We start from the raw sequence: 27686 nt of genomic DNA on the forward strand, positions 1-27686 counted from the left end.
AACTGTACAGAATAGAATAAAATAAAATACTATATACAGTAGAATAAAATAGAATAAAATATACAAATGCTATAAACAACTGAGTAAAAATACAACGATGCCAGAAAAGATTATTGCACATTAGTGTTATTGCACATTTGTGGATGTGTGTGTTTGATCGGTTAAAGTCTTTGTTGTGGAGTCTGACAGCAGTGAGGAGGAAAGACCTGCAAAATCTCTCCGTCCCACACCGTGGGTGCCGCAGTCTCCCACTGAAGGAGCTGCTCAGTGCTGTCAGAGTCTCCTGCATGGGGTGGGAGATGTTGTCCAACAGTGATGACAGCTTAGCCACCATTCTCCTGTCACTCACCACCTCCACTGGGTCCAGAGGGCATCGTAGAACAGAGCTGGCCCTTCGGATCAGCCTGTTCAGTCTCTTCCTGTCCCCAACAGAGATGCTGCCGCCCCAGCAGACCACACCATAAAAGATAGCAGAGGCCACCACAGAGTCATAGAAGGTCTTCAGGAGTGGGCCCTCCACTCCAAACGACCTGAGTCTCCGCAGCAGGTACAGCCTGCTCTGCCCTTTCCTGTAGAGGGCGTCTGAGTTATGAGTCCAGTCCAGTTTGTTGTTCAGATGAACACCAAGGTACCTGTAGCTGCAGTGGAGAATGCTTGTGCCTGCGGAAGTCTACCACCAGCTCCTTGGCTTTACTGGTGTTGATCTGGAGGTAGTTCAGCTGGCACCAGTCCACAAAGTCTTGAGTCAGTCCTCTGAACTCCTTGTCGTCCCCATCAGTGATGAGGCCGACTATTGCAGAGTCATCAGAGAACTTCTGCAGGAAGCACTGGGTGGAATTGTGGGAGAAGTCTGCAGTGTAGATGGTGAAGAGGAACGGAGCCAGAACCGTTCCTCTCACATACTGTGGTCGGTCTACTACAAAACACTTACCTTTGTGGAAATGCTTGGAGCAGACTAACATGTGAGCTGGAGTGTTCTGGGACGTTATATTTGGTCTTTGAATGGCTGCAATCCAGGCCATCCGTCGGCTATTTGTTACTTTGGAAACATGGCATGAACAATTTCTCTTCAACGACGTAATCCGATAGCAACCAATCTCTTTACCTGTCGGCTAAAGGGGGCCACATTCGCTTTCAGCATGAGACAGGCTAGAAACTGGCTGTCATCGTTCGACCTGCAGAGACTGTACGCCTTTCGTCATCCGCACTAGCAAGGGGCAGACTATACGGTATAACCGACGACACCTGAGAGGCGCTAAGGCCTCACCAGCACCATCAGCACCAGCACCTGATCTGTTATCCCAGCATGAAAGTGCAGCTCAACAGCAAGCAGAGCCTCAGACGCCATCTAGAGACATTAGATCACCAACTATGGACACTAGCCCTATACTGATCACCAGATCAGGACGAGTCGTCAAACCAAGGGTCATCCTTGCCTGTGATTGTAAAGGGTGTAGGCGCATCGCTGCCCTAAAAAGGAAAAAAACAAAGTCAAATGTTCATGTGTACTAATGAGTGCATATCCCGTCTTGTATTTTGCTGTTGTTGTTCTTGTGCAGCAGAAATTTGATAAGTGAGAGTACTGAGAAAACTGATTCTAATCCTCATGTTCAGGATGTTCTATTTGGAAATGCATACTGGCTGTACCACTAGCAGACATGTTTAAAAAAAAAAGGGGGAAGATGTTGTATTGTTTACAATGTGTGCACTCCGTGCTTGTTGTCTACTTACACCATGTGCTGTAGAAAAGGAAAGCTTTGTCCTTAAGCGCTGTAGAGATGGCTTCTATTGGCACAATACTTATCACAGTCTGTAGCCACTGGTTGATAGATGGAGCCTTATCAGAAATCCACAGTATCATAATGTACTTTTGAGCATAGAGCAACAATATGTGAAGGAGATCTTTGCTGTGGAAGTTGGCAGGTAGCTCATCATTTAGTCCTAACCAATGACTGTAGAAAACATGGACGACGTGACAGCATCTCCTCCCGTTGTGCAAAAATGAAGCCAAAATATCCCGCTTGTGGAGGCTGCCATCTTGCATTTTTGGAGCCAGAGTCTGCGCAGTAGTGACTTGAGGTGGAGTGACTGTGTCATGCTCCCACCCACACATCCGCTGGACGTGACCGCAAACATGCCCCTCTATACTTTTTACGTAGCCCGGCTGCTCCAGTTTATTTGCTGATGGGTATACCGACTGACGACTCGTTCAATTAAGGTAAACACAACTATGTCACTGTTATGAAAAAGACACACAGCTTAACGTCTTATAGTTCTACAACATCTAAAATCACTCAGTTAATTTGTTTGCTTGATTAGCCGCTAGCATATGCAATGTGTTGGAGGCTTGTTGCTAGCTAGTTAGCGATGCTATACAACTGTTACTCTAATAGTCTGTATTATTGAATGATTCAGCACTCCTTAGGTTTTGTTATCCACTTTTTTAGACAGCGATAAGATCAGCTGCACACTCCACAGAGGACCAGAGTTATTGTTAATATCAAAAATGTAATGCTGTCCTTTGAGATTTTAACATTTAAGACTGTGAGTGTAATGGATCTAAAACAATATAAATCCCAGAAGATGGATACACCCAGCATTTAATGAACACTGTGATGGGGACCTTTGATTTGTGTAATGTTATAAATACTCGGATACTCCCCAGACTGATTAATGAGGAGTTACTGAGGTACAAGCTTTTTTTTGTTTTTAATTTGGTGTTACTGTCTTTACAGATGTGGCAAGAGATTTGAAAACATGCTGTTGTTTGCACATATTTAATAATCAGCTCTGCACAGGAGCCGAAGCACAGTGCAGCCTGTTGCTTTTACAGCATAATACTTGTAATTAGGGATGGGTGCCATTATGGCACCGGTTCTGACAATAAACTGTAGTAACCAGACCTAAAATCAGCGCACATTTCAGTGCTTTATTTTGGTGCTTTTTGTTTCCTGAGATGTGATACACTTCAGATTCTAGCCAATCATTTTACGTTTCCAAGGATAGTAGGCAGGCCCAGTTACGTACGTTCTTTTAGAGCAGAGCTACAGATTAAAAATGCCCAAGGCGAAGCGGTCAAAAGTCTGGCTTTACTTCACAGGAAAAAATGCAAACTCAGCAACCTGCAACATGTGCTTTAAGGTGATACTGTGCAAAGGAGGTAACACCTTGAATCTGATGAAACACCTGGCGACGCATTGCGGGTTTTTTTTAAAGCCGGGTTTTTTTTAAAGCTGAGAAATGCACCGTATGGGTGTGGTGCCTGTTATCGGACCCGGACTTAGCAACATCCCCCAAGAACCCAAAGAGGAGAGTCCTGGCCCCTAGCCCTGTCAGTGTAGCAGAAATGATGACGGATGATGATGGCAGCAGCAGCCGTTCTTCTCTGCGTGAGTAGCTTAATGTTGTTTGTGTGTAATTTACATTGAGTATGCTAACCATGTTATTACATTAATGCATGTAAGGTAAACTAGCAAACACCGTCGTAGTTACATGCAGCTGTCTTCTTGTTTGATGGCAGATACTCCCTTCACCCTGACCAAAAAGGCTAAAATGACCAAAGAAAAATTGGAAAACAGTTAAACATGAGAGGTTTTTGGACAAAGTTTGTGTTTTTTCCATTGTTTAAGCACTGCTTCCAACCAAGAATGATACCATATATGCCCTATAGCTGCAGAAGAGAACATTGTTATCTTTTTACAAAAAAAACAGCTAAACATGAGAGGTTTTTGTGTTCTCCATTCTTTAAGCACCGGTTCAAGCACCGTTTAAGCATTGGCACCGTTTTAAAAGTACCAGTTTGGCACCGGTATCGGATAAAACCTAAAGGATACCCATCCCTACTTGTAATAAAAGTACAGTAACGGTAATTAGTGACTGAGCAGCCCGGGGCGTCTTCGTACCTCCTGCTTTCAGACCTGCAGGGTTTATCCCTTTGTTGTTCTCCTCTGTCTTATAGTGGACAAAAAATATTTTTTAAAGTGGCACAAATCATTTGTGTGTATTCTTATTTGATGCAGCACACCTGATTGTTCTGTAAATAATTTTAAATGGTTATTTAAAAAATGCCTGAGGCACTTGGCTGCATTTTTAGGTAAATAGTACCATATAACTTTGTTGTTTGCAAAACTTGTGCATAATTTTTAGAAATGTACAATTGCTATTCCCATTTCAAGTTACATGGCTCAAAATATGACTATCCAGAGTTGGGACCAGGAAGCAGAGTTGCAGTCTTACACGCCTCTCTGCAGCTTCTCTCCTCCTGCTACCCCCCCAAAAACCCATCTCCATAGAGACTGTGTCTGCTTCCAAAAAGACAAAAAACAAACTAAAAACCAGCAACAAACAACTTAAACATTTACAAAGAAAGAACAATACAGTATCCACATCTGAACCAAAGAGTAAAACAGTGAAATGTGGATTGTGTGGTCTCTCTCCTCCAAGTCTCTGTTAGTACATGACTTAATAATTGATCAACAAATTGATTTACTCTGCCTTACAGAAACCTGGTTGCAGCAGGATGATTATGTTAGTTTAAATGAATCAACACCCCCGAGTCATTCTAACTACCAGAAATCTCGAAGCACAGGTCGAGGGGGCGGTGTGGCAGCAATTTTTCCCACCAGTCTATTAATTAATGAAAGACCAAGACAGACTTTTAATTCATTTGAAAGCCTGATGCTTAGCATTGTCCACCCCAGCTGTGAAACTCAGAAACCAGTCTTACTTGTTATCATCTATCGTCCACCTGGGCCTTACACAGAGTTTCTGTCTGATTTCTCAGACTTTATATCTAATTTAGTTCTGAGCTCAGATAAAATAATTATTGTGGGTGATTTTAACATCCATGTAGATGCTAAAAATGACAGCCTCAACATGGCATTTAATCTGTTGTTAGACTCAATTGGTTTCTCTCAAAATGTAAAAGAACCCACCCACCACTTTAATCACACTCTAGATCTTGTTTTAACATATGGCATAGAAACTGAACATTTAACAGTGTTTCCTGAAAACCCTCTCCTGTCTGATCATTTCTTTATAACATTTACATTTACAATAATTGATTACGCAGCAGTGGAGAGTGGACTTTATCAAAGTAGATGTCTTTCTGAAAGCGCTGTAACCAAGTTTAAGAATATAATCCAGCCACTGTTATCATCGTCAATGCCCTGTACCAACACAGAGCAGAGCAGCTATCTGAACGCTACCCCAACAGAGGTCGATTATCTTGTTAATAATTTCACCTCCTCACTACGTACGACTCTGGATACTGTAGCTCCAGTGAAAACTAAGGTCTCTAATCAGAAGTACCTGACCCCGTGGTATAATTCTCAAACACGTACCCTAAAGCAGATGACTCGTAATCTGGAGAGGAAATGGCGTGTCACAAATTTAGAGGATCATCATTTAGCCTGGAGAAATAGTTTGTTGCTTTATAAGAAAGCCCTCCGCAAAGCCAGAACAGCTTACTACTCGTCACTGATTGAAGAAAATAAGAACAACCCCAGGTTTCTCTTCAGCTCTGTAGCCAGGCTGACAAAAAGTCAGAGCTCTTTTGAGCCAACCATCCCTTTAACGTTAACTAGTGATGACTTCATGAACTTCTTCACAAATAAAATTTTTATCATTAGAGAAAAAATTACCAATAATCATCCCACAGATGTAATATTATCTACAGCTACTCTTAGTTCCATTGATGTTAAGTTAGACTCTTTTTCTCCAATCGATCTTTCTGAGTTAACTTCAATAATTACTTCCTCCAAACCATCAACGTGTCTTTTAGACCCCATTCCTACAAAACTGCTCAAAGAAGTCCTGCCATTGATTAATTCTTCGATCTTATATATGATCAACCTATCTCTAATAATCGGCTATGTACCACAGGCCTTCAAGGTGGCTGCAGTTAAACCTTTACTCAAAAAGCCATCTCTAGACCCAGCAGTCTTAGCTAATTATAGGCCAATCTCCAACCTTCCTTTCATATCAAAAATCCTTGAAAGAGTAGTTGTCAAACAGCTAACAGATCATCTGCAGAGGAATGGTTTATTTGAAGAGTTTCAGTCAGGTTTCAGAGTTCATCACAGCACAGAAACAGCTTTAGTGAAGGTTACAAATGATCTTCTTATGGCCTCTGACAGTGGACTCATCTCTGTGCTTGTCCTTCTTGACCTTAGTGCAGCATTCGATACTGTTGACCATAATATCCTATTAGAGCGATTAGAACATGCTGTAGGTATTACAGGTATTGCACTGCAGTGGTTTGTATCATATCTATCTAATAGACTCCAATTTGTGCATGTAAATGGAGAGTCCTCTTCACACACTGAGGTTAATTATGGAGTTCCACAGGGTTCAGTGCTAGGACCAATTCTGCCTTCAGTTTTCAGGCCCCTCTTCTGTGGAACCAGCTTCCAGTTTGGATTCGGGAGACAGACACTATCTCTACTTTTAAGATTAGGCTTAAAACTTTCCTTTTTGCTAAAGCATATAGTTAGGGCTGGACCAGGTGACCCTGAATCCTCCCTTAGTTATGCTGCAATAGATGTAGGCTGCCGGGGGATTCCCATGATGCATTGAGTTTTTCCTTTCCAGTCACCTTTCTCACTCACTATGTATTAATAGACTTCTCTGCATTGAATCATATCTGTTATTAACAGTGTTGGGACTAACGCGTTATTAAGTAACGCGTTACAGTAACTACGTTATTATTGTGGTAACGAGCACGGTAACTAGTTATTATGCCAAAACCGGGAACGCGTTACTCGTTACTGGGATTTAGATAGGCGCGTTATTCGTTACTTCGTGTGGTGGCTATCGCGGAGCTTCCACAGATTCAATAACAGTAGCAAGTGGTGGAAGCCAGCAGGTGGATGAAGGAAAAGGGAGGCAAGAGGATAGACCCGAAGCGGCCGCTGCTCCGAGAGTGTCAGGTGAACTGAACTTCAGGTAAGAAGTTATAACCTGCAGTCCATCTGGGTCAGATATAAATCACGTTTAGGTGGAGTTTATTTTCGTTATGCTGACTTTTTCGTACTGCGTGCTAGCTAGCATGACGGAGTTTCTATACAGCTGGGTGGGTGCTATGTTACTGATGTTGAACTTTATTTTGTTCATAAGGTTAATTATTAGAGTTGCCAACCGTCCCGTAAAAAACGGAATCGTCTCGTATTCAGAGAAAATATTACGCGTTTCGTATTGAGGTGAAAATGAACAGTTTTTCCCTGACTTCAGCTACAATGAAAAAGACACAAAGCTGCAGCTTTGTGAGGGAGTTATTCTGTGTTTACGCTGCAGCTGCCTCTTCTTCTCTCATCCTCTCACCCTCCCTCTCCTGTTTCTACTTCAATCATGAAACTGATCAATGATCAGCTGATTGGCTTTTCTCTCTTGTTTGTTTATCGCCCACTTTGCGCCAGAAAGAGGAAACCAGCGGATGTCGCAATAAACAACAGCAGCACTTTTAAGCTTGATCAGCTGTTTTTAGAATTTATTTAATATTAATTTCTAGTGTCAGCTGATGTTTGTTATTATGCCAAAATCAGGAACACGTTAATCGTTACTGGGATATAGATAGGCTCATTATTCGTTACTTCGTGTGGTGGCTGTCGCGGAGCTTCCACAGATTCAGTAACATTAGCAAGTGGTCAAGCAGTCTATCTGGGTCAGATATAAACCAAGTTTAGGTGGAGTTTATTTTTTTTCTTAATGCGTACTCGCTAGTATGATGTAGTTTCTATACAGCTGGGTGGGTGCTATGATGTTACTGATGTTGAACTTTATTTTATTCATAAGGTTAGTTTGTAGAGTTGCCAACCGTCCCGTAAAAAACGGAATTGTCCCGTATTCAGAGAAAATATTACGCGTTTCGTATTGAGGTGAAAAGAAACACAGTTTGTCTTGTACTTCAGCTACAATGAAAAAGACACAAAGCTGGAGTTATTCTGTCTTTACGCTGCAGCTGTTTCTTCTTCTCTCATTCTCTCCCCCTCCCTCTCTCGTTTCTACTTCAATCATGAAACTGATCAATGATCAGCTGATCGGCTTTTCTCTCTTGTTTGTTTATCGCCCACTTCGCGCCAGAAAGAAGAGGATGTCGATGTCACGCTAAACAACAGCAGCACGTTTAAGCTTGATCAGCTGTTGTTAGAATTTATTTAATATTAATTTCTAGTGTCAGCTGATGTTTGCTGGAGCCACAGCTGTAAACCTGCTGGTCATGATATCGGTTTGGTTATGTGGTGAGAGGGAAACATGAAGATGAAACCAGGAGATTGACTGAATCATCAGAGCTGTGATGGAGAAACAGGTTTACCTTTTAGGTGACATGAATGAGTTGAAGGGAAGTTATGAACTGTTTCTGAGAGACAAATAACACCACTTTTAAAAAAATAATTATCTGAGTCTTACAACAAACGATTGGTAGATTGATACATATATACAATCAGAACAGTGTACATCACTGTCACAACAGTGTTTATTTTCATTCAAAGGCTTTATGATTTTTCCTATAATGGCAGGCCGGTCTCTAGTCAAAATGCCCGGGACGATTTTTTTGTCCCAGTCCAACTCTGTATGCAGCTCATCTGCAGTCTGGTGTTACCTACATCTTCCTATTCAGAAGGCAGAATTTCAGAGTTCTGAGTACAATCGAAAGCACCACGACTACAGTTTTTGTGTTGGATGTAAAAAGCAGGCTAGGATAGAATCAGGCGTGGGATTTCTCTCGTGGAAATGTGCACATTATTTTTTTCCTTTCTATTGGTAGGTGGCACAGTGCACTTGTGGCAAGTAAGCAAGCTAGAAGACTGGCAATCTTGCTGGGTATCAAGTTACGGAAGCAACACATTAACAAGAGAATTCTGAGTAAAACCAAAGTTACTTTCCCTAGTAACTAGTTACTCTGAAAGTAACGAGTAACTTGAAGTAACTGAGTTACTTTTGATAGAAGTAACTAGTAATGTAACTAAGTTACTAATTTAAAGTAACTTACCCAACACTGGTTATTAACCTCTGTCTCTCTTCCACAGCATGTCTTTTATCCTGTCTTCCTTCTCTCACCCCAACCGGTCGCAGCAGATGGCCGCCCCTCCCTGAGCCTGGTTCTGCCGGAGGTTTCTTCCTGTTAAAAGGGAGTTTTTCCTTCCCACTGTCGCCAAAGTGCTTATATGTCATATGATTGTTGGGTTTTTCTCTGTATCTATGAAGCGCCTTGAGGTGACTTTTGTTGTGATTTGGCGCTATATAAATAAAATTGAATTGAATTGAATTGAATTACCATGCTCGTTACCACAATAATAACGTAATTACTGTAACGCGTTACTTAATAACGCGTTAGTCCCAACACTGCTATTAACACAATTGATCTAAATTCAGACAAAAAACTTAAAATCTGAGTAGAAAAAAGTTCTATTTTTTACTGTACAAACCACAAACATGTTTAACAAATGTCAAAGGAGCTTGCAGAGAAAAGCATCTGGACTTCTTTAAGTTGCTTGAAGACGTTTCACCTCTCATCCGAGAAGCTTCTTCAGTTCTAAGGTCAAATGGTGGAGAGTCCCAGATATAAACCTAGTGGGAGTGTCCCCCCACAGAGGGACAAAAGGACCCCCTGATGATCCTCTAATCGCCTGAGCCAAGGTGTGAAAATGGGTGTGGGTCCCAATCAGCCAGAGTTTCAGGTGAGTTCATTGTGAAACCTGGCCCCACCTTACCATGTGAATTCCTGAGGTCAGATGACCCAGGATGTGAGTGGGCGTTAAGGTGTCTGGGGAATGAACTCAAAACTGGATTATAGATGGCAGACAGTTGGTGTTGTAAACCACTGCCTCTGTTCAAAGATGGTCGCTCACAGTGGACATAGATGGCTTCTTTTACTCCTCTTTCAAATCATCTGTCCTCTCTGTCCAAAAATGTGAACATTGGCATCCTCGAAAGAGTGTCCTTTATCCTTAAGATGCAGATGGACTGCTGTGTCTTGTTCTGTGGAGGTGACTCTTCTATGTTGTGCCATGAACTTGTGAAGTGGCTTTTTGGTCTCTATAATGTAGAGGTCTGGGCATTCCTCGCTGCACTGTACGGCATACACCACATTGTTAAGTCTGTGTTTTGGAGTTTTGTCTTTCGGGTGAACCAGTTTTTGTCTGAGCATGTTGCTGGGTCTGAAATGCACCGGGATGTCATGCTTGGAGAAAACCCTCCTGAGTTTCTCTGATACACCGGCTACATAGGGGATGACAATGTTGTTGCGCCTGTCCTTCTTATCCTCCCTCGCTGGTGTCTGATCTTCTTTTCTGTGCCTCTTTGCTGACTTTAAGAATGCCCATTTAGGATAGCCGCATGTTTTGAGTGCTTCCTTTACATGTGTGTGTTCCTTCTTTTTCCCTTCAGGCTTAGAGGGAACATGTTCTGCTCGGTGGTGTAGGGTCCTAATTACTCCAGGTCTGTGTTCCAGAGGGTGATGGGAGTCAAAGAGGAGGTACTGGTCCGTGTGTGTCAGCTTCCGGTTTTTAAATAACCATTTAAAATTATTTACAGAACAATCAGGTGTGCTGCATCAAATAAGAAGACACACAAATGATTTGTGCCACTTTAAAAAATATTTTTTGTCCACTATAAGACAGAGGAGAACAACAAAGGGATAAACCCTGCAGGTCTGAAAGCAGGAGGTACAAAGACGCCCCGGGCTGCTCAGTCACTAATTACCGTTACTGTACTTTTATTACAAGTAGGGATGGGTATCCTTTAGGTTTTATCCAATACCGGTGCCAAACCGGTACTTTTAAAACGTTGCCAATGCTTAAACATGAAGATGAAACCAGGAGATGTCCTCACTGAATCATCAGAGCTGAACAGGTGATGGAGAAACAGGTTTACCTTTTAGGTGACATGAATGAATTGAAGGGAAGTTATGAACTGTTTCTGAGAGACAAATAACACCAGGATCCTTTTCTATGTAGCTGACAGCTGGTAATTGTGCAGGGGCGGGTCTAGCAAAGTGTTGCCAGGGGGCAGTTAGGGCATTAACAGGGAAAGGGGGGCACAGAGAAATACTTTTCTTTCTTATTCTTATTCAAGATGTCTAGCTTTTAAAAAGTAATTATCTGAATAGAAGCAACTAGTAATGTAACTAAGTTACTAATTTAAAGTAACTTACCCAACATTGGTTAATACAGAATGTCAAAATAAAAAAAAACTTCCAATTTCAGATGTTTGAGGTTGTGCTGAAAATAATAATACCAAACAAGGCAGGATAAACTGTTTTTAAAATATATAGAGGTAAAATCAAAAGTAGTCAAAAACGCCCAATTATACTCTTCACCCCAGAGGGTTAAATATGATGCATAGCTGTAGAATGTAAAAAACTGTAGAATAACAGAACAGCTCCACAGACAATGAAAAAACAGAAAACCAACAGCAGTGTGACATTTGTTACAGAGATTTGAGAAAGCTGGAAACATTATGTGTCTTTTCTCAGGTGTAATATAAAGCCTATGTATGAGTTTAAATTGCCTCTCCCAAATAGAAATGGATGCAGATTCCTTAAAAGTTGACAACACAACTCATCCCAAGCCTCAGCATCTATCACGCCCACATATGATTCCCATTGGCTCTTGATTTTGTTAGAGTTATCCATTCTAAGATCAGAGAGAATGTTATAAATCTTTTTAGTTATACATTTTGGTTGAGTATGATGGATTCTGTAGGAGAAACCCCAAACCCTCCATTAAAATCCTTCAATTTAGAAATAATAAAGTCCTTTATCTGAAAGTACTTCCAAAAATCCTTATTGGTCAGACCAAACTTGATTGTCAATTGATTAAATCTAAGAAAAGAGTTCCCATGAACAAGATCACCCACTATATTAATCCCTTTTTGAGACCGGTCGGCAAAACCAGCCCAAAGACCAGGTAAGAAGTCAGGGTTTTCATGAATAGGAGTAAGAAGGGAGAAACAATTACCATATACTTCCAGGTGCCTGACTTTGTGCTAAATAGTGAACATATTTTTTAACAGCATATTATCTTGTGTGGCTTTATCTATGAAAATATATAGCAGGTTCCGCAATGGAATGCCCTTTAAAGGAGTGGACTCAGCACTCAGGTAAATGAAATCAGGATCACCTATAAACCATTCTGTGAGAAATTTAAACTGTGCAGCCCAGAGGTATTGTGGGAGGGAGGGAGCGGCAAGACCGCCTTTCTGAACCGCGTTGATACGCGCACCTCTGCCTCCTTCATTTGAACCTCCAATGCATATATATTAGCTGCGCATGTTTCCAGTCTTTTTAGAACAGGGTCAATCTTCTTCTCAAAGGAGGCCTCCACAGCCTTCAGCACCTCCGCTGTTATTGTCTCCACCAGCTTTTTGGTGTCCACTTGGCAGAGGGGTGAAAACGACGGGGAGCCTTTACCGTTGCAGCTGGTCGCTCAGCGGAGGGTGGTTTTCTCCAGATTTGCCCAATTTTGGACCAAGGTTGAGCTTCTTCTGGGTGCTTGGCATCATATGAAGTTTGAAGGTGGAAATAAAACAGAGACTTTAACCGAATTAGACATATATAAAATCCTAAACGAATGCCAAGCTGTAGGAGCGGGCAAAAAGCACTCTGCCATTAACGTCACGTGACCCCCAGCTAACATGCAAATTTTTTGTAGGGGTGAGTGGAATTCTCAAAATAAAAGCTTTTCGAAAACCTGTTGTTCTGGGAATCCATCCTACCTCCCAAACCATCCTGTTGTTTCTGAGCATACGCTGTGCATGCGCTCAACACAAAACCCAAATTTGCTTCATTTTTTTAACCCATTGTGAATATTTCTTATGGTTAGGGTTAGGGTTAGGATTAGGTTCAGTCAGAAGCTACCATCAAATTCTAATACGGGTAGGACGATTTGCCATAGTAGGAAGGTTTCTCAGAATACTGGTCGTGGTCAGGTTGTGTGTCTGCTCTCCTCTGACGGTTGCTTCTCACCGCCATAAGCTGCTTCACGTCTTGCCTAGCAGCATGCTGGCAACCCTAAATGTATGCATAAAAGAGTCTCACATGCGCCCCCATGTGACAGTGACATGCAATAACTCAAAATATTTTGTGCTATTTTACTTTTTACCCCAGAGTTCTTCCCTAGGATTGGAAGGCTGTATATATATTTTAAAAATTCCCCTCTTGTCCCTGCAGGTATATATGTGTGTTTTTATGCCAGGTGATAGATATAGACACACAAAGAGGAGTCTGACTTTTGATTTGCTCTGTTTAAACATGCACAGACACAGACGTCCACTGTGGTCAGTTAGTCTGTTAGTGGTTGTTTTTGGGGTGGTACAGAATGCACGGGGTGTCTCAGCTTCTAATTGGATTGGACTGTGAAGTCTGCAGCTTTTTTCACACTGAAATGAGCACACTAAAATCCAGTCACTTGTGGAGTCCAGCCTGCAGGGTGGCTCGCCTGTGTCGCCCTGCAGATGAAATATGAAGGCATGTCTTCTCCGAGCAGGCGAGGGAACACTGCAGCTGTGGGAACATTAACAGCACTGACCTCACTGTCACCAGTTCAGAAACAGAGAGCTGCATTGATGCTGCCTCTCTCCCATGTGTCTGTTTGAAAGCCGCTGCTGAAGCAGATGAAAGAGTCAGTTTGTTTGTGAGGACTTCCGGCGCCTCACATAGAGCAGGACGTCATACAGTGACACCGAGTCCACATAATATCTGCATTTCCAGTGAAACCAGCAGCTCCTTCACACGTCTGGAACCTCCTGTCCCTTTATCACAGTGTAGATGCTCCCCCTGGTGCACACAGTGACTTTACAGCAATGGGTTAAACAGATGTGTGTTCATAAAGCTGTGTGAATGACTCAGGTGTGAAACTATAAACCAGGCTTGTCAGCAGCTTTGTGGCATTGCGGTTTCTCAGCATGATTTGGCTGTGAGCGCCTGAGCTCTGCTTCCTGTTTCCTGAGTGCCAAATTTAATCTAGAGTTGCATCATCGTCGTTGTCTCCAAACGCATTACAGTGAGGAAGAGAGACAGACAGACCTCATGTTACAACTCTTTGTTTCACTAATGGCAGCCGTTACTGCCTGGGCTGTGTCCAAAACTGTGACTGTTCCTGTGGAGGCTTCTTCTGTGCTTTGTGAAAATGAATAAAATCTGTGCTTTAACAGGCTTTGCTGGGCCTGGTTTTACCTCCTAAACACTCCTGAGCCTGGGACATTTCTTTGTTTTAAAGGAAGTAATCTTTAAGGAAGTAAGGAAAGGAAGGAAGGAAATGAAGTAATTATTTAAGAGCTTCTAACTCCATTCCAGCTATCCTCCCCTGTCGTCTTCTTAATGATTCGCTCCACGTTATTGGGCCAGGGATATAGTACAGTATATTTTAGTATAATTTACTTTTATTAAATGTTTTTTTGTCATCAGGCTGTGTACCAGCTGAAGCCTATTATTAAAAATGGCAAGTTTTCAGATCGCTTTGGACTCTTGTGGTGATCATACATTCATTCATCTAAACTGGAGCATGCTGTTGGTCCTGAAGGCTCATGTCTGTCAGAAAGGCTGTTTTCTGTAGCCATCGCAGAATCCTCCTCTTCCTTAGCCCGTGTTTTCTGTGGTGTACCACAGGGCTTTGTTTTGGGTCCTACTCTGTTTTCATCACACCTGCTGCTGATTTTCAGGAAGTTTGCTGATGAAATCCAAATTTATTTCCCGGTTATTTTGATGTCTCTGTTGAAGTGTCTACACAATATCAAAGACAGGTCCTGAAAAAAATGATTGTGGTGCCCCTCTGGATGATTTCACTGATGCCCTTGTGCCTTGTGTGTCTTATTGTTCTCTGATTGTTAGAAGTCTCAGAGTGTTTTCAGAGTGTCCTCTTTGTATTGTAGTCATGAACACTCATCTCTCCATTAGAAGGCATGACAGCAGGTTTACTCTGGATAAAGATTTTTTTTTTTTGCTTTAACCTGTGACTTAGACAAAGAGCACTGAGATTGCGCAGCCAGATGATGCGAGAGCGGCAGAGGACTCAATTGAAGGGTGGAGGGGATTGGGGCCTCGCAGACTCTGAAATATGGCTGCTGCCTTTCCTGCTCTCTCTACATCTGGCCCGACCTCTGCACACTTGTGAATCAGCAACAGGTTCATCCTCAGCCTTCATCAGCTCAGAGTCTGTGCAGCTGCTTTTAGAAATCAGTCTCAGATCAGTTCTGTGAGCAGCCTCCTCTCACTGCTGTTTCATAATCTGCAGCGTCAGCAGAAAGAGCTGCAGCGATCTGACACACACACACACACACACACACACACACACACACACACACACACACACACACACACACACACAGCTGCATAAGTGTGATGAATAACAAACTGCACCCTTCATTAAACGGCTCTGACATCACCATGCTTCCATTTTCTTATCCTGTACTCCTGTACCACTGTACCACCTGTCATGGAACGCCCTCGCTGAGGATACGCTCAGCGTGAATGCAGACATCGCTCTGATGATCAATAATCTGTCTTTACCTCCATCTTCAGCTGCTCTCCAACTAGCGTTTCCTGTTTCTCCGTCAGCGTGAGCCCGACTGACTCAGGGTGCTGTTTTAATGACACACAGTGTCTGTCTGTGAGGCGTTAATAATTATAATTGATATTGTTATTTGTACTCAGACTGCTTGAACAAACCCAGATTTGATATATTCCGTATATGGATGTAAAGACTGAACCTGCTGCAGCAGCTTTCCTCTGACCTCAGTTAAAATGATTCAGAATTAAATTCATTAAGCATATTGATTTTAAACCAAATTTAACAAGATTTTGCTGCTGAGTGCAAATATTTATCATTATTTGGGCTGGGCGATATGGCCTAAAATTCATATCGCGATATAATTTGAAGCATGTGCGGTAACGATATATATCACGATATGTTCTTTTCTTCTGTATAACGTATTTTCCACACTATAAGGCACACTTAAAATCCTTTAATTTTCTCAAAAATTGAGAGTGTGCCTTATGTATGAATTCTGGTTGTGCTTACTGACCTTGAACCGATTTTGGCGTGCAGAAATCTGCTAAAAATGTTTTAGTACAACTTTGGTAAGCCGCACTGCTTGATGGATTGTCAGAGCATTACGGCTGCCGTAGTGAGGAGCTTTGCAGAGTAATATGGGTCCAAAACTCCGTCTGTTTCAGGTCCCAAAGTCAAACAAACACTAAGAGTTAAAAACGGTCTAAATTCTTTCATCTTTAATTAAATCATCAGCGTTGCTGCTTTATGGGGTGTAACAATTAAGTTTTACATCCATGCATCCATGAAAACAGAATTTATTAAAAAGTTAACAGGAAGTAAGCTCGCTAGTTTACACCTAAACATGACATACCATGTTCTGACTGAGAGATTTTTGAAACTAATTAAAACGTACAGCTCTGCTATCACTTCCAACATAAATGAAGACAGAAAACTAAACAGCAGTGGCGTTTGCAGGGTTACTGAAGTTGGACTACCTGGTATATAATGTTGTGCTACGTGATTGCTAGCGACACAGCTATGTTAGCATAACATTAGCACAGTGAAGCTGGAGGATGAACGCTAACTTTTTTTCCACTCGATAAAAGTTAACGTGAGGGATTCTGGTGGTTAGGGACAAATGCAATCGCATAGCAGGATGCTGTACACGGGCCAAACTTCAGTCAGGAGATCAACTGAGATTATTCATCCACAATACGAGGTTAGTTATTAATATACTGCAACAACATGGGAATAGAGCAGCTGTGAGAGAATTCAACATTAATGAATCAATGTTACGGAAGTGGAGGAAGCGCAGTTTTTGGCTTTCCCCATATTTCAAGAGTGCTTCATCTCTTTGCTATGACTGTCGCCCGCCATAATTTCCAGATGATAATGGTTTTAGCCGCTGCGATGCTTTCGACCAAAACCGGCGCAGCTTGATGACATCATCAACAGGCGCTATCGCGATAGAGCGATATAGTCAAAATCTCTATCGTTGGCCAAATTTATATCGTTTCTATCGTATATCGTTTCTATCGCCCACCCCTAATCATTATCATTATTAATTTACCTGTTCCTTATTTAGTGGGTGTGGAGCTCTCTCAGGATGTTTGTTAACGTCAAGCGTCAAAAACATTTTAAACAGCTCAAAAGTGCTGAAAAACTAGTTCATGCATTTATTACTTCCAGGCTGGACTACTGCAATTCATTATTATCAGGATGTCCAAAAAACTCACTGAAAAACCTTCAGTTAATCCAAAATGCTGCAGCAAGAGTACTGACAGGGACTAGAAAGAGAGAGCATATTTCTCCTGTTTTGGCTTCCCTTCATTGGCTTCCTGTTAAATCCAGAATTGAATTCAAAATCCTGCTCCTCACATACAAGGTCTTAAATAATCAGGCCCCATCTTATCTTAATGACCTTGTAGTACCATATCACCCTATTAGAGCACTTCGCTCCCGCTCTGCAGGCCTACTTGTTGTTCCTAGAGTATTTAAAAGTAGAATGGGAGGGAGAGCCTTCAGTTTTCAGGCCCCTCTTCTGTGGAACCAGCTTCCAGTTTGGATTCGGGAGACAGACACTATCTCTACTTTTAAGATTAGGCTTAAAACTTTCCTTTTTGCTAAAGCATATAGTTAGGGCTGGACCAGGTGACCCTGAATCCTCCCTTAGTTATGCTGCAATAGATGTAGGCTGCCGGGGGATTCCCATGATGCATTGAGTTTTTCCTTTCCAGTCACCTTTCTCACTCACTATGTATTAATAGACCTCTCTGTGTTGAATCATATCTGTTATTAATCTCTGTCTCTCTTCCACAGCATGTCTTTTATCCTGTCTTCCTTCTCTCACCCCAACCGGTCGCAGCAGATGGCCGCCCCTCCCTGAGCCTGGTTCTGCCGGAGGTTTCTTCCTGTTAAAAGGGAGTTTTTCCTTCCCACTGTCGCCAAAGTGCTTGCTCATAGGGGGTCATATGATTGTTGGGTTTTTCTCTGTATCTATGAAGCGCCTTGAGGCGACTTTTGTTGTGATTTGGCGCTATATAAATAAAATTGAATTGAATTGAAATTGAAATTGAAAAGTGTGTCACAGTTAACTTTACATTAACGGTCATATTGTAATAATATGTAAAGTTATTGAGTCCATCAGCAGAGTGAAAATGGACTTCAGTACTACTAAGTAAGATGAAATAGGTTTTTGCACATCAATGTTTACTAATGTGTCCTTCCTACTGACACGTGATGATGTCACATGAAACACACACACTCGTGTTCACTCAGATTTCTGCTTTATTGATCGACATGCAGCATCAGGAGTGATGATCAAAGTCCGACATCAATAACTCTAAACACACGCTTCAGCTCCTCACGAGCAGCAGCATCCTCTCTGACGGCTTCAGTCACAAACCAAACAGGAATTGTCCGAATAAAAACTGCGTTACAGTTCCAGCTCGGCCCACCGCCACCCATGCACACGCAGGAAACATTCTCACCGTCAAAGTTAGGAACAAGAAGGCACCGCGACGACAAGGAGGGACCAAGCAGCCCAACTGTGGTTCTTAAATGCTAGGGTCAGAGGTCACGGTCTGTGATCCATGGTCAGAGGCAAGAGTGTTCTGGGGCAGGCTGAGGACAAAGGGCACCAGGTTGCCGCGGGACCCGGCGGGGGCTGGTAGGGCCTCGGGCAGGAAGCCGGGCCCCTCCTCGCCGACGTGGAACTGCAGCGTGCGGCTGCGGTTGACGCAGTAGATCCGGTCGCCGAGCACAGCGCAGCGGAATGGCAGTGCGTTCTGTAGCGGAATGGTGGCGGCCTCGAGCCACACCTTTACCACTGTGCTGTACCTGTGCACGCTGACCTCGGCACGTTCGCGGTCCACGTCAAAGCGGTAAATGAGGCCGCGGTGCGCGACCATGTCTGCGGAGCGGCGGTGGCTCTCATTGAATGGGCACTCCTCCCACTCATCGCGGCGGGGGTCGTAGCGCAGCAGGCGGTAGAAGAGCGACCCCCCCGAAACAAACAGCTGGCCATCACACGCCGTGGCCTCGTGCGCCACCGCGAACGAGCCTTTGGGCAGTGGCGCCACATGGCTCCATCTGTCGGCGCGTGGGTCGTAGCGCTCCACACTCAGCAGGCAGCCCCCACCCACCGCGTACAGCAGCCCGTCCACACCCACCAGTCGCAGCTGGCAGCGCGGCTCGCTCAGCGGCCGCACGCCACTCCAGCGCCTGCTCAGCGGGTCGAAACACAGCACACTGTCCTGGGCCTGTCCCCCCCGCAGCCCACCCGCCACGAACAGGTAATTGAAGAGAGTGCACATTCCAGAGCCGGTGGGCGGGGCCTCTTCCGGGAGGCGGGTCAGCTCCTCCCAGCGCCGCGCACTCGGGTGCAGGAAGAGCATGCGCCGCGGGCTGCGCGCCTCCTCCCCGCTCTCCGCCACCGCCAGCACCCCCTCCCCCGCCTCTAGCCCCGCCCACTTCGTCCTCCTGCTCAGGATCAGTGCGCGCTCCGCGGCGCTCAGACGGCCGTACAGCGCGGGAGCACGCAGCACCTCCAGGTAGTGTGCGCTCATGTAGTTGTACACGCGCTCCTGCTCATCCTCTGCGCGGTCCCGCTTTGCTCTACTCAGAAGCTCGTGGCAGTCCTGCACGCTGATCCGCGTTCCCTCGGAGGCTGAGCCGGGCTCGCAGCGCGTGTTCAGGTCCTGGTTCTGGTCCATGGCGGCTCTGACGGTGACGTGTCTGCAGATCACACCCTCGGCTGCTGCCTTTGTACAAAGAGCTCCGTGCCCGCGCGCACCCCCTCCTCTCTGGACTCCGTTCACGCGACAATGTCTCTGGACACCGTGGGGAGGACCGGGTGGCACGCCCTGCAGCAGTCCCGTTATCAGCGCCGTGAGAACGCGCGGGGTTCACCTGTGTGAGAACGCCCTCAGATACATGCTGCTGCACGAGCCCGTCTCTGTGACGTCATCAGCGCTGTTTGAGAAGGGAAAAAAATGAGACCGAGCGAAAAAAAACCGAGCTGGTTCTTTTCTGTCCCCCACGTCTGAGCTTCAGTCTGATGCACCAAACACAAACATTCCCACCTGTCTGAGGGGATTCTTATAATAATAATCCGACACTTTAATCTCATCTGAGGAAACAAAACTGGCAAAATAAATTAAAAATAAAGAATAAATTCAGTTCATTTGAGGCTGTACATAGCTACAGATACCTTGCGGCACTCACGATGTGGGACGGAGAGACCCTGCAGGTCTAACTGCTGTCAGACTCCACAATAAAGACTTTACAGATGACCACACACATGCAGACAGACAGACAGACAGACAGACAGACAGACACACACACACACACACACACACACACACACACACACACACACACACACATCTAATACACCTGATAGCCTTCGCCCAGTCTCCCTGATGTGCAATATTACAAAGTGCAATTTATCTGATGCAACATGAGCAATTCTCGGGTGAAACTATTACTGCTGGGCACAATGTGCAGTTTTTCTGGTGCATTTCTGATGCTGTTGTTATATTTTTACAGGTATCCTTATTAAATTTTTAGATTTTATGCTGTACATTCTTTGGACCATACATCTGAACATTTTATTTTACACTGCCAGGAACATTGTATTTGATTCTTTTTTATTTTATACAATTCTATTGTTTTTCTTAATTTTTGCTGCTCTTAACTTTGTACTGTCCACTTTCTGCCGTGACAACATGTGGGACTAATAAAGGTTTATCTTATCTTAAACAAAAGCTGAGCAGGTGGTGAAGCATCAGGTATGACGCTTTAGAGGTATGATGTCACCTGATAATGTCACACTTTCAGACCTGCAGGTCAAGGGTCAGGTGAGTTCAAACAGGCAGCATGAGTGATGAAGACATAAATCCTAATGATGGGGAATATCTGCGTGCAGACTGTTCTCCCTGTGATAACAGTCACACCTTGAGCAGCTGCTCAGGGTCTCCCCTCGCCTCCTGGTGCGGGCAGCTGACTTCACTGGATGACCTTCCTGTTCTCCGTCCATCAGATCCAGTGACAGGTGTGCCTGCACTTCAGGAGCTCACAGGTGGCTGTGTCGTATCTGATGTGAGCTCACCTCCAGTGGTGTGTCTAGAAACTTTTTGTTTGGGGGACCAGGTAGGGGCACAGATTTGGAGAAGGGTGGCAGATGTAATTGGCAGATAATGTTAAAAGAAATCTACCAAACCTTAACCATAATTCAATAACCCTATAGACCTAATAACTGAATCAGCTTTTAACTCTTATTAGAATGAGATTTTAACCACTATGGTGCAAAGTTTTTAGATACTGTGTTGATAAAGTACAAGAGATACAATCAGTGCTCTGTCAGTGTTTACTCAGCATTCAAGGACAGCAATATGTGCATAGTATTTTTCCTGACATATACTGCACATATGTTTTGGGCAAAAACATTTTTGAATATTAAAATACAAACGTTTTTAACATACAATTGGCAAATTAGCCAATGCAAAACTTTATCTGCCTATTAAAAAAAGAAGATAATCTTTTCACAAACTGTTGTTTGATTTTGAAACAGGAAAAAAGTGGGGAAAAAATGAAAAGACTAACATTTGAATGAAACCTGAAAGCAAGTAAATACTTTCTATGCTGCCTTATGGAAAACTTTGGTAATATTGATGTATGAAGAACAACACTGGCTGATGATGAAATACAGTCAGCTGGCATGGTAACACTGCCAGTATTAACCTGCAGGGCTGGACTGGGACAAAAAATTGGGCATTTTCACTACAGACCGGCCCACCAGGTATTAAAGCCATAAAGCCTTTGAATGAAAACAAACGCTGTTGTGACAGTGATGTACACTTGTTGGTATATGTATGATTTCTATAAATTTTACGTCAGATAAAAACTTTGTTCGCAAGATTCAGATAATTATTTAATAAAAGCTAGATATTTTAAATGATAATAAGAATAAGAAAGAAAACTACTTCTTTGTGCCCCCTTCTCCCTGTTGATGCCCTACCTGATCCCCTGGCAAAACTTTGCTAGACCCGCCCCTGCACAGTTACCAGCTGTCAGCTACATAAAAAAGGATCCTGGTGTTATTTGTCTCTCAGAAACAGTTCATAACTTCCCTTCAACTCATTCATGTCACCTAAAAGGTAAACCTGTTTCTCCATCACCTGTTCAGCTCTGATGATTCAGTGAGGACGTCTCCTGGTTTCATCTTCATGTTTCCCTCTCACCAGATAACCAAACCGATATCATGACCAGCAGGTTTTACAGCTGTGGCTCCAGCAAACATCAGCTGATACTAGAAATTAATATTAAATAAATTCTAACAACAGCTGATCAAGCTTAACGTGCTGCTCTGGTTTCCTCTTTCTGGTGCAAAGTGGGCGATAAACAAACAAGAGAGACGATCAGCTGATCATTGATCAGTTTCATGATTGAAGTAGTAGGAGAGAGAGGGGGAGAGAATGAGAGAAGAAGAGTCAGCAGACAGCGTAACGACAGAATAAATCCAGCTTTGTGTGTTTTTCATTGTAGCTGAAGTCCGGGACAAACTGCGTCTCTTCTCAGCTCAATACGAAGCGCGTAATATTTTCTCTGAATGAGGGACGATTCCATTTTTTAAGGAGCCGTTGGCAACTCTACTAATTAACCTTATGAATAAAATAAAGTTCACCATCAGTAACATCATAGCACCCACCCAGCTGTATAGAAACTCCGTCATGCTAGCTAGCACGCAGTACGAGTGATTGTAACTGACTGTAAAAAGTCAGCACAACGAAAATAAACTACACCTAAACTTGGTTTATATCTGACCCAGATAGACTGCAGGTCATAACTTCTTACCTGAAGTTCAGTTCACCTGACACTTGGACTGGCGGCTGCCTCTGGTCTCTCCTCCTCCTGCCTCCCCTTCCCTCATCCACCTGCTGGCCTCTGTGGAAGCTCCGCCATAGCCACCACCAAACAACTGACTTATTTTTACACATCGGCCAGCATCTGGACAATCCACCACCTCTCATTGTTTATACTGATACAAAAAAAAAGGTATTCAGCCCACCGGGCCACCGGTATACCCGATGGCCAGTCCAGCTATGTTAACCTGTTAATCTTTCGCCGAAAAATTGTTTTCTGCGGTGCCATCTTTCGTGCTTGGCTCTCCTACCTTTGCTAACATGATGCTCATAGTGCAGAAGCCGATGCTGCATTCACTTACACTCGGATATCTGAGCTTCACTGTGAAAACATAATCGTACATTTGATAATTCTTGGAATTTTATTGTTTTAACTTCGGGGTGGCACCTGGGGTGGCCAGTCTGGTTGGGGGGGGTGGCCTGTGCCCCCCCAGGCCATCCCGCTGGACACGCCACTGCTCACCTCTAAAGTTTCTTTTCACACACAGACCTCAGATCAGCCGATCACGCTGTGTAACAGGATCTCTAACAGGAATCTTAGTGCAGACCGCCCCTCCCAGGTAGGGATGGGTATCGTTTAGGTTTTATCCGATGCCAAACCGGTACTTTTGAAATGCTTAAACGGTGCTCGAACCGGTGCTTAAAGAATGGAGAACACAAACTTTGTCCAAAAACCTCTCATGTTTAGCTGTTTTTTTGTAAAAAAAAAAATAACAAAGTTAGACTTTTCTGCAGCTGTAGGACATATATGGTATCACTCTTGGTTGGAAGCAGTGCAACCAAACAAGAAGACAGCCGCATGTAACTACGACGGTGTTTGCTAGTTTACCTTACATGCATTAATGTAATAACGTGGTTAGCATACTCAACGTAAATTACACACGAACAACATTAAGCTACTCACGCAGAGAAGAACGGCTGCTGCTGCCATCATCATCCGTCATCATTTCTGCTACACTGGCAGGGCTAGAGGCCAGGACTCTCCTCTTCGGGTTCTTGGGGGATGTTGCTAACAGGCACCAGGTACGGTGCATTTCTCGGCTTTAAACCCCACCCCTCCCTGCCGCTATGCACAGTATCACAGTATCAGCATAATAGCACTTGTTGCAGGCTGCTGAGTTTGCATTTTTTGCTGTGAAGTACAGCCAGACTTTTGACCGCTTCGCCTTGGGCATTTTTAATCTGTAGCTCTGCTCTAAAAGAACGTACGTACCTGGACCCGCCTACTATCCTTGGAAACGTAAAATGATTGGCTAGAATCTGAAGTGTATCACATCACCGAAATAAAGCACCGAAATGTGCGCTGCTTTTCGGTCTGGTTACTACCATTTATGTCAGAACGGCACCAGATACCGGTAACCATCCCTACTTCCAGGTACCCTGGCCCCTCCCCCTTCCCACAGTGTAGAAACCTGCTGGGAGTTACCTGGCTCCAGGTGTGAGTTTGAGCAGACACAGACATGAGCTCATCATCTGAGCGGTTAGCAAGCCATTGGCTCCTCCTGCTGTTCAACACTCAGAGTCACAGCTGTGTGCAGATGTGCTGAACCTCGCTCAGAGAGAGACACAGAAAGCAGCAGCAGATAAGTTGTCAACACACACAGGTGAGCCAGGTGTGTCAATGTGTGCCACATTATGCTGATCATGGGTTCAAACTCTGAAAACACGTATGAAAAAAAATGTCTTTAGATGGGTAAAGACCCACAGTAACACAGAGAGACCCCAACAATCAGACAACCCCTTTGAACAAGCACTTTGGTGACAGTGGAGAAGAAAAACTCTCTTTTAACAGGAAGAAACTTCCAGCAGAACCAGAGATTAATAATAACTACTGATTAAATGCAGAAAGGTGTAGGACCATCACTTGGTCTCGGCTCTGAGCTGTGCCCTTATTGGACGGACATGTTTGGGTTCTGTGGGCGCTAGGGATGGGTATTGATAAGATTTTCACAATTCCGATTCCATTTTCGATTCTGTTTAATGATTCGATTCTTTATCGATTCTCTTAAAAAGGAGAACACTAAGGTCGATTAGCTTTGTTTTATATGTTCTCTTTGAACAAGATAGAAATTTAGGAGTAACATGGCCTTGCAAATCCAACAGTGAGATCTTGAGAGATCCACAGCCTATGGCTCTTCAATGGGGTGTCACAGGGTCCCCAGGAAAAAAAATTGTAAATGTAAAATAAATATTCTTCTGTAGCAATAACAAAGTATAACATAAATTATTCTGTAGCAATTACACAAGAATATCCAGTAATGTCCCTGCCTACAATTAAACACATTCAATTACCGAAAATCGGGGGCATCTGCTGTGGCAAATGGGTGCAAGCCTTTGACCACAAACTTAGTCACTGCTCGGTGAGATTCGTCTATCCTGGCCTGAAAGGAGACGCTACCGGTAGACTGCAGTGAGAACTGCCAGCATCTGAGCCAGCCAGACTCTGTCTGTCTCTCTCATCATTGTCACCTAAATGGCAGGTTTTGTAATGAGGCAGATCGCGCTAACATAATATGCACTGTTAGTTGATTATTTACCTGCCGCATTAACGGGAGAGGACGTGTAAACGTTACCGCTGCTGCTGGGTTGAGATTCACGAGTCCGGAGCGGAATTAAAAACACGACATTCATTTGAGGTTATCACGTTTTTTGTGAGCAAATGCTTTTGCATATTCGTAGTGTTTCCTCCCTTAAATGAAATATCTACTTTGCAAGTATTGCAAGTTGCCCTGTTGTCATCCGTTCTCGTAAAGTATAATCAAACTTTTGAGCGTTTGAGCCGCTTAGTCGCCGTGTTTCCTGCCAGGTAAATGACGCTCCGCAATGTAGTGACGTCATTCGGGGTGACTGGAATCGATAAGGGAATCAATTGCAAAAATGGCAAACAATTCCAAGGAACTGAAACAGTGGGAACCGGTTCTCAACAAGAACCGGTTTTCGATTCCTATCCCTAGTGGGCGCCATCTCTGCTGAGTACTTTTTCACTTTTACTAGTGTAAAGAAGTTGTATCACTACTTCAACTTTAATTACAGTATTTAAAACACTAGTATCTGTACTTCTACTTCAGTCCTGAATGTCGGTAATCTCGTCACTTCTGCTGACGACCCAGACTCACCTTTATTAACACTCACAGGTGTGAAACATCACCAGGCCACATCAGAGATGAGCGCTTCACTGCAGACACATTTAAGCTCCCCCTGTGCGCTCTCTGTGAGGTCAAAGGTCATGAGATCCAGCAGTTCCTGCAGATAATCAGAGCAGATGTTAGATCAGACGTGATGTCTGAGACTTGATTGGAGCTCAGGTTTGTTTATCACAGCACTAAAGTTGTTGTTGTCCTCCTCCTCCTCGTCTTCATCAGATTAAATATGGATGCTCTCGTTGGTTTTCTCGTTGCATCAGCCTTCGCCGTAGCTGACTTCCTGTTTGATCAGACGTGCCTTTAAAGCGGTGACAGCTCAGTTCAGCCAGAGTTCAGCTGATGCATTAGAATGAACAAATTTTAATGGCAGAACTCGGAGACGAAGAGGAAGACGAGCTGCTCGCTGTCCTTATAGCGACATCACCACGATGCTCAAACACAACCTTTCATCACTGAGCTGTCAGGAACCTGAAGTCTGCAGCTCAGACTGAAACGTCAAACTGCTGCTCCACTTCTTCAAAGACTGCTGCCGTCAGCACACAGAACACTCTGCAGACTCTGAATGACTCTGATAAATGGTGATGGCGTCCAGCATCAATGCTGAGCCGATCCAAATCGCTCCACATCAGAGGCTGGAAGCAGGCCGACTGCCTCACTGTTACGTTTTTATTGTTGCTGGACGTCAAAGGTGAAAGTGCTGGTCCAGCCTCAACGATTAAAGACGATCCACACAGAACCAAGAGGAGACACACTTCCACTGTCAGGACTCACCTATACCATCACTAAAAGGACAGAGGTCAGACTGTATGGAAAGGCAAGAGAGCCGGAGCTGCAGACACATCTGATTAAAATGACACAAAACCAAAATGGTGTCTTTGCCACAAACTAAAGTTTTAATGTGCCTGTCTTCTTACAGTAACGTGTTCGTGTTACCTGTGCAAACCTGTGAATATTCAGTCATAAGCTCCTCCCACATTTCTGACCGACAGGTGTCAGACTAACTGACTAACTCCTGAGATTTGCCTGTTTGTCTGTAACTGCACCACCTGAAGTCTGAACGCACCATCAATCCACCCACCTGTGCTGGACCTTCACCCTGCAGCAGCATCACTGGCTCGTACACTTCCTGGTTCAGCTCTGGTTGGCTGTTTGAGGTCAGGGCTGACGTTGGTAACCACTGGTTGCCAAGGCAACATGTAACGACTTGTCAGCGAGACTTTAAAAGTGTGACACAAACCGGAAACAGAGGATGTTCCCCTTCAAAGTAAATGCATCAGGATGAGCGATTTCGGAGTGTTCGCTCCCGACTTCCTGTGAAGTTTGCACTGTGTGAACATTCGGGGTGAGCTAACCAAAGTAACCTGCAACCGCCACACACAATCGGACTGACAGTTCAGCAGTAGCACCGAGACCATGGCGTGCTTTTACAGCGACTGTAAGTTACTGAAACATCATGTGGTTGTCATCTGTGACACTTCACAGATCTGGATCCCTTTGACATCAGAATCCGAATCTTTTATTAATACCTAATTTATGAAACAAATGAAAACTTTCACTGATCTTAAATGCAAAGACAAAATGTTACATAATCAAATCTGGAATCTCTGAAGCGGCTCTGCTTATATTAATGA

At 43.8% G+C, this 27686-nt stretch overlaps 1 protein-coding gene and 1 pseudogene across 1 annotated transcript; both read right to left on the minus strand.

Moving 5' to 3' along the window:
- Positions 1-9618: 9618 nt before the first annotated feature.
- Positions 9619-12498, minus strand: LOC148098516 (uncharacterized; annotated as a pseudogene).
- Positions 12499-18267: 5769 nt separating this feature from the next.
- On the minus strand, positions 18268-19933 carry LOC102782444 (kelch repeat and BTB domain-containing protein 11-like). The gene has a single exon (XM_006793569.3). The coding sequence runs from the start codon at positions 19700-19702 to the stop codon at positions 18545-18547; it is 1158 nt and encodes a 385-aa protein (XP_006793632.1). The 5' UTR covers positions 19703-19933; the 3' UTR covers positions 18268-18544.
- Positions 19934-27686: the final 7753 nt, after the last annotated feature.

This window comes from Neolamprologus brichardi, chromosome 15, assembly GCF_056152115.1.
Source record: "Neolamprologus brichardi isolate AB-2024 chromosome 15, ASM5615211v1, whole genome shotgun sequence".
Taxonomy (NCBI): Eukaryota; Metazoa; Chordata; class Actinopteri; order Cichliformes; family Cichlidae; genus Neolamprologus; species Neolamprologus brichardi.